A 7,788-nucleotide genomic window follows, 5' to 3' on the forward strand; every position below is an offset into this window, starting at 1 on the left:
ATAATCCCAGCACATTGGGAGGCCAAGGAATAAAGACTGCTTGAGCCCAGGAGTTCAAGACCAGCCTGGGCAACATAGCAAGGCCCGGGTCTCAAATAAATAAATAGAAACACAACTGGTATTCCACAGAGACCCTCCTCTCCCAGCAGTACCTCTACCTAGCCCACATCTAATGAGGGAAAGGGAAAGAACCTGTCTTCCCCACCTGAAGCTCAATAATTCATCAGCTTCTATCCATTTTCCCTCCACCTTTGCCTTTGTCTCTGTATAGTGTGGGGGTGACAAGCTTGGTGTGAGGGGGAGGCTCTCAGGAGAACCAGACTAAAGGATACATAACCTGTACTCTAGCTCAACCTCTACACCCTACTTCTTAATGGACATCAGGCTAGTTCCAGTCCGATTTGGGGCCTATCAGTGGAAAAGATTGTGTCCCTCCAACCCACTCGTCCCCAAATTACAAGACACAAGACACACGTGGATCTGTCTATTAGAATGAGTTGTTGGAGGAACCCCAGGGGACCCTTCTTAGATCAGGAACCAATGTTCACGGTCCCAAAATCCCACGGGACGGGGCCCCAGCCTTCATGGCCGCAGCATAGAACCTCGCCACCTCCTCGTTGGGGTTGCCCTGGGCCGAGTCAAACCACATCTGGATGCAGCGGCCACTCCCTCCATCGTAGTCGCTGACCTTGTAGGAGTGACCCCAGAGGCCCTCACAAAGGGCGGCTGGAGTGGGGAAGTAGGACTCAAAGGTGCGGCAGACGGCCCCAGCCGGACACTCATTAATCCCTGAGGGAGGAAAACATAAGACCCTTAGCTGCTGGGCCAGACCGCACCCCTCCCAACCCCAAAGCCCCACTCCCACTCCTCATCTGGTCTCCCGGCCCTCACCTGAGGTCCAATTCCAGCCTTTTTGCCAGTTGCTCTTGCAGGTGTAGGAGGTGCGACAGTCCTCCCACCAGCGCTCGCAGTCCTCTTTGCACAGGGGCACGTTCAGGATGCGCTCTTTGCGCCAGCTCTGGTTGACCTGGGTGGGGAGGAGAGGGAAGGCTCCTGTCAGCCACGTATCTCAGCAGCTGCAGCCTTGAAGGGGACCAGAGCTGTGGGAGGGGGCCGGGCCTCCACCACCCTCAGACCCGAATTCCTGGACCAAGCCCTCCCTGCAAGTGGCTGGCAGGCTCTGCCCTCTGCTGAGGTTCATGGTTTTTTTATTTGTTTGGTTTTTTTTTTTGTTGTTGTTGTTGTTGTTGTTGTTTTTGAGGCGGAGTTTCACTCTTGTTACCCAGGCTGGAGTGCAATGGCGCGATCTCGGCTCACCGCAACCTCCACCTCCTGGGTTCAGGCAATTCTCCTGCCTCAGCCTCCTGAGTAGCTGGGATTACAGGCACGCACCACCATGCCCAGCTAATTTTTTGTATTTTTAGTAGAGACGGGGTTTCACCATGTTGACCAAGATGGTCTCGATCTCTTGACCTTGTGATCCACCCGCCTCGGCCTCCCAAAGTGCTGGGATTACAGGCTTGAGCCACCGCGCCCAGCATGTTGTTGTTGTTTTGATGGAGTCTCACTCTGTCGCTCAGGGTGGAGTGCAGTAGCACAATCTCGGCTCGTTACAACCTCTGCCTCCCAGGTTCAAACAATTCTCCTGCCTCAGCCTCCCGAGTAACTGGTATTACAGGCACCTGCTGCCGAGCTCAGCCAATTTTTGTATTTTAGTAGAGACAGGGTTTAGCCATGTGATCTGCATGCCTTGGCCTCCCAAAGTGCTGGGATTGCCAGCGTGAGCCACTGCGCCTGGCCATGAGGGTCATGTTTGTGGGAATGGCACTCATACCTGCCGGATCAGGCCCCAGGTTGGGTGAGCTCCCACAGAGACAGGTGTCCGGGATGAAGTGGCGCTTGCAGGCGGGCTCCGTCCTGCCGCAGTGCTCCCAGTTAAAGTTGCACAGGCGGGAGGTGTACAGCCCCCGGCTGGTGTTGGCGGTGCAGCAGGCATTCTTCCTCCAGGGACTGCACTGGGTGGGGAAGACACAGGACTAAATCCTCCCCACCACAGCCATCTCCTCCATATTCTGGATCCTCTGCCCCAGGTAGGTCATCCAGAGGAACACTTGCTGGGGAGGGCCCTTGAGGAGCCCCCATCTGGGGACAGAGGCAATTATAATATTAATGTGTTTTGGCTGTATTTATTTATTTATTTGAGATAGGTCTTGCTTTGTTGCACAGGCTGGAGTGCTATCGTGTGATCTTAGCTTGCTGTGGCCTCAGCCTCCTGGGCTAAACAATCCTCCCACCTCAGCCTTTCAAGTAGCCAGGATTCAGGCCCATGTCACCACACCTGGCTATTTTTAAGATCTTTCTGTAGCGATAGGGTCTCACAGTGTTGTCCAGGCTAGTCTCAAACTCCTATTCTCAAGCAATCCTCTCATCTCAGCTTCCCAAAGTACTAAGATTACAGTTGTAAACTGTCACACCTGGCCAATATTGGTTTTTAATGGAGTGTCATAGAGGGGATCCACTGTCTAGGAGAGTAATTATTGTTTGTACAGCTCTTAATGGTTTAAAAAGTTATTTCACGTTATCGGATTATTTATATTATTCATTTTGCATTTAGCCAATATTAACTGAGTGCTTATTATACATCAGGCACTGTGCTAGGTCCTAGGAACACTGCCATGAACAAAACAAGTACTATCTCTAGCCTCATGGAGAGTATGGATTTAGTGGGTGGATGGGCTGTGAAAGAACACTGTAGGTATAGAAAACCATAGGTGCAAAGTCCCTGAGGATTTTGCACTTTATCCTCTTAACTACCCAGTATGAATGCTTACCCTCATTTTTACGGAGTTTCAGAAAGCTACACCTGTGGTATACAGTGGGGTTAAGGTTTAACTCAGGACAGGGAGGAGAGGAACCTGGCCAGGGTTGTGGTGAAGGGTTGAGGTCAGGGGCTGGTCTGGCTTTTCCAGGATCTGGAGGTCCAGGTGAGGAGACTCCGGGTAGATCCTGAGAGTTGTAAGGGAACAGAAGACCTGTAGCCTGCACATGGGTCTGAACTCAGACTTGACTAAATGTGAGAAAGGCCATCCTAGAAAGATAAATTCAGTGCAGGGAAGACAAATGGAAATGGTGGAAGTTTCTCTTTGGAAATCACTCTAGGCCAGGATTCAGGAAACCTGAGAAATTATGAGTAGATTGCTTGAAATTTCTGGGCTGAACCCTCGCACCTAGGGTCAAATGATGGCGGAGGTGTGACAGGTCTAAGCACCCAGGAGAAACAGTAAGGAAATACATAGGACTGGAGCCAGATCTACCCATCTCCCACACCCTGGCCCACACCTGGTGCCGGCTGACACACAGCATGCTTTCCCGCCTGCCCGACTTCACACTTGCGTTTCCTTACATGTCCCAACTCTTGGTCTCCCTGCAAGACCCCTTGCATATCATGGGTCTTGGAGTTTGGCAGACATGGGTCTTATCTGTCAGAGTCAGGAGTTTCTGCCTCTGAAAAGGTTAGTGAATGTAATGAAAAGAACTTCCTGGCTTTAGTAGGGGCTCTACAAATATCATCACTCTCATATAGCTCATGGCCTGAGAATTATAATCATCTGTGTCTCTTAAAGGTCTATATCTGCACCATTCCCTGGCAAAGAGGAGGTACTCTAGAAGGTTCTGAAAAGCATGAAGTGGTGGGCACAGAGTTTCAGTCTCAGTTTTGGAGGATGAAAGAGGCCAGGAGAGCCAGGCGCAGTGGCTCACTTCTGTAATCCCAGCACTTTGGGAGGCCGAGGCAGGGAGATCATGACAGATCAGGAGATGGAAACCATCCTGGCCTACATGGTAAAACCCTCTTTCTACTAAATTACAAAAAAAGAATTAGCTAGATGTGGTGGTGCATGCCTGTAGTCCCGGCTACTCGGGAGGCTGAGGCAGGGGAATTGCATGAACCGGGAGGCAGAGGTTGCAGTGAGCTGAGGTCACACCACTGCACTCCAACCTGGCAACAGAGTAAGAGTCTGTCTCAAAAAAAAAAAAGGAAGAAGTCAGGAGATGGATGGTGGTGACGGCTGCACAACCACATGAGCATACTTAATGCCACTGAACCGTATAAAGACAGCTAAAATGCAAAATTTATGTTTTTTCGGTTTTTAAAATTTTACCCCAAATTTAAAATAAGCAAATAGAATGTTGGGAATGACTCAAATGTCACAGGGCTTCCGAGCTGTCCTCTCTTCACCTTAGCCCTCAGATCCTGTCCATGCCACAGGCTCCCCCTGGCACATCCCCAGCCCTCTGGGAATGTGAACACTTTTGGGGAGCAGAGCAGGAGACCAGAGGAATGAAATAAAGGCAGTCTCCTGAGCCTGGAGTTCAAATTCGAGCTCACCCTCCCTGAGCTGCCCCAGTGGCCTTACCTGTGGAATGGGGACCCTGGCCTTCCCTTCCCTACCTTTTGGGCATCGGCACCCTCAGCTCTGGCCACACTGGACCCGCCATTGCTCATGCCGTCACCCTCTGACCTGAGTGCATGCTGTCCTCTGCCAGGCTGCCCTTTCCTGCTTTTTCCTCCCGGAAAACTCTTACTCATCTTCCCAGGCCAAGGCCAATGGCCTCTTCACTGGGAAGTCTCCCCAGCATATCCGATTGGTCACTGTCTGTTCAGTACCTAATGGGGGTGGGAAGCTGGCCTGTTTGTACGTGTTGGCTGCACCATGACCATGAGGGGCCCAGCTCCTCTTCTGCTGTGCCGCTGAGCTCTGTGGACTGACACATAATTAAGCCTGGGAAAGTATGGACAATCCCTCTCCTCAGTTCCCACTTGCACCTGCGCCCTCTGTGAGCTTATTTCCTCTTTTGCATAAGTGAAGACTACCAGGCACCCACCCTGCCCTTTGGGCTTATTCACTAACATGGCACGAGTGAAAGCATATGAGTCATAGGCTCATAGTGACTGGTAGGTATGTGGTCTCTTTATTATCGTAGATTTGGTGGCCTCCGGTGGGGAGGCCCTCCGGGATCACAGCAGCCATCGTCCTGCCTTCATCACCTCCCATAGCTGGCTTCTCTCTCGTGTTCATGTTTGTCTGTCAGAGGCAGGCCTCTCCCCCGCCGCAGACCCCACTTTATCCTCACCTGGCCATACAGGTTGTCCTCGGGGCCGGGCTGTGCCTTGTGGTGCTTGGCGTCCATGCAGACATTGAGCAGGCCCGTCCTGGCTCGCACACTCCTGGGCTGGGCGCTCCCCGCCGCGGTCACCAAAGCCAGAAGCAGCAGTTGGGTCACCTGCTAGATCATGTCCATCTATTCCTACCAGAGACCCACAGTCAGAGGTGGACAAGGCCTGAGGGAAAGGCAGCAGCCACAAGATTGTGTACTGTCCCCCTCCCAGGCCCAGATCTCTGCCCTCCCCACCCTGCATCCCCCACAGGGCAGCTGAGCCAAAAAATGTGGATTGGGTAGCAGTGAGAGGGAGCCCTTCCCCAGCCTGGAGGCAGCACTCTCCTCCTGCTTCCCACCCAACAGAGCTCTAGGTCCAGGCTCTGACACCAGCTCACTCTGTGATCATGGAGGAAGCTGGCACCCCAGTGGGCTTCCTTTTTTTGATTTCTTGAGTGTTTTATGCAATTCCTCTCAAATTTGCACAAGGTGGAACCACAGGTCGTGGTCTGCTGATTCAGGGGTGGGACTCTAGACAGCCTCACACTTCTGTTTGCTCAGCCCATCCTCCTACCGCAGGGCAGCTGAGGTTTAGATGCCCAGGGAAGCTGAGCTGGAGCCGGCAAAGGCCATGGAGCCATCAACTGTTGTTCATGGTCCTGGAGCAGATGCTGTGGGGGGAGGGGTAGGGGCAATCACACCTCACCCCTCACCCCTCACCCCTCCTCCATCTTGGGAACTTACCCAGGCAGAGGCAGGCTCAACCCACAGGTATTTTAGGACATAAATCCATGTCTGGGCTCAGGTTTAAAACATCTTATCTCAGATTCCTTGAGGAACAGAGATCCATCAAAGCCAATCTAAAAGACCTCTGTAGAGGTCTTGCTGCACTTCACGCAAATAATCAGGCCAAGCATAAGACTAAAGTCTATATTGCAAACAACTCAGTCCTATCATAATTTGCTTTTTTAACAAAAATGAAGACTGGAGAGAGACAAATTATGTTTCAAAATATCATACATTTGTCATTAAATTCTAAAGTCATTAGTTTTTAAGATTTTGCCTCCATTTTTAGATTAACCCTGCTTGTTCTTGTGAACCAACCAGCGATCTCCAGCTGCAGCTCAGAAAGAAGGAGAGAATAGGTCATGTAAAAATCTGGATAATATTCTAGTTCTGAGTAATTATCCTGCAAATCCTGCCAGGTGATGGGAATAAATAGGATGCCTCTCAATCAGAGGTTTCCTTTTTGGGAAAGTAAGAGCTAACCAAAACCAAGCACCATGCACCCAAATCCTAGCATGCATAACTATACCCACCAGTATCTGGGCATGTCACAAGACATCCTTTTTTCTCCCTTGTTGGGGCAGGACTCAATTCTGCAGCTTCACCTTCCTTAGCATTTGACTTATGATAAGGAGTCCATGCAACCCCCATCAGACACATTGACTGTAGCGGGGATAGAGACATAGGTAAGAGTGGATAATTCCTACTCTTTTTTTTTCTCTCTCTCTCTCAAAATGGAGTCTTACTCTGTTGCCCAGGCTGGAGTGCAGTGGTGCCATCTCAGCTCACTGCAACCTCCGTCTCCAAGCGTTTCTCCTGCATCAGCCTCCCAAGTAGCTGGACTACAGGCACACGCCACCACACCCAGCTACTTTTTGTATTTTTAGTGAAGATGGGTTTCACCATATTTGCCAGGCTGTTCTCAAACTCCTTACCTTGTGATCTGCCTGCCTTGGCCTCCCAAAGTGCTGGGATTACAGGTGTGAGCCACCACACCTGGCTGATAATACCTGTTCTCTAGGCCCTCCATGCTTCATAGGTGCAAGCTGCTGTGGCACCCATGGCAGCACCTGCCAAGGTCATCAGGATTCAAGGATGCAAGGACAGAAGAGGGAAAGAGAATGCTCTTCTCTTCCTCATGTACCCCTGGTATCTGCTAAAAAGAGATGGGAGCCAGGGATGCCTGTTCTCCTCTTTCTAGATGGGTAGCCATTCATCTTCAGTCTGTACCCCTTTTGAATGCATCCTGAACCCCTGGACTCCTTTTAAAAGTGCCTTCTTTTTTCCTTTCTTCTTCATTGACCTCTCTTCACCACTGTCTCTGTACTAAGGGACACTCCCCTTAGATGCAGCCTCCAAACTGGAAAGAGTTGATTTCCCGTATCTTCAGCTGGTTGGCTTCGGATTGGGCTCAGGGGAAGAGAACCCAGAAGCCCAACATGCTGGTAAAAGGGTAAAGTTTTTGTTTGTTTGTTTGTTTTTTTACCAGTCGGGCTTTTGGCCTCCCTCTCCCTGTGCAGACTGGTAAAAGGTGTCGGGATTTTAAGCTGTCCCTCCCCTCCCTTGTTTAGTTTTTATACATGTTTTCTAATAACCCGGTTTTTCTCTTCTTGCCTTCAGGCCCTCAAACTCCAAACTGTCATGCAAGGGGAACCCATAGCTAGGCCTCTGAGGGAGCTCTGACTGTCATTTCCCAAAACACCGCCCTCTGTCAGCAGGAAGCAGTTGAGGCCGGTTTTTTTCTTTACCCTTTCCCTTGTTCAGCCAAGTGTGAAGGGGTCCCCAGAGAACCTCTGACAAAGCCGCACACTGGTAGGAATGCGCACTGCGATGGAGCCTAGGGAA

General features: G+C 50.9%; 1 protein-coding gene across 1 annotated transcript; it reads right to left on the reverse strand.

Annotated features, from left to right (window-relative positions):
* Window positions 1-469: 469 nt before the first annotated feature.
* On the reverse strand, window positions 470-5,330 carry LOC101027813 (folate receptor gamma-like). Its single transcript, XM_074400286.1, has 4 exons — window positions 5,134-5,330; window positions 1,835-2,015; window positions 892-1,027; window positions 470-789 (listed from the first exon to the last, which is right to left on the reverse strand). Exons 1-4 carry the CDS (start codon window positions 5,196-5,198, stop codon window positions 545-547), a joined length of 627 nt encoding a protein of 208 aa, XP_074256387.1. The 5' UTR covers window positions 5,199-5,330; the 3' UTR covers window positions 470-544.
* Between the last annotated feature and the right edge of the window lie 2,458 nt (window positions 5,331-7,788).

This window comes from Saimiri boliviensis, chromosome 6 (assembly GCF_048565385.1).
Source record: "Saimiri boliviensis isolate mSaiBol1 chromosome 6, mSaiBol1.pri, whole genome shotgun sequence".
In the NCBI taxonomy this organism is placed as follows: domain Eukaryota; kingdom Metazoa; phylum Chordata; class Mammalia; order Primates; family Cebidae; genus Saimiri; species Saimiri boliviensis.

Excerpts from the sequence above, each read along its gene's own strand:
- LOC101027813 (XM_074400286.1), bottom strand. The coding sequence starts at position 5,198 with ATGTCTGCATGGACGCCAAGCACCACAAGGCACAGCCCGGCCCCGAGG. Across the intron at positions 2,016-5,133 it reads AGGACAACCTGTATGGCCAG|TGCAGTCCCTGGAGGAAGAA; the intron begins GTGAGGATAAAG and ends TTCCCCACCCAG. Across the intron at positions 1,028-1,834 it reads CCTGGGGCCTGATCCGGCAG|GTCAACCAGAGCTGGCGCAA; the intron begins GTATGAGTGCCA and ends CTCCCCACCCAG.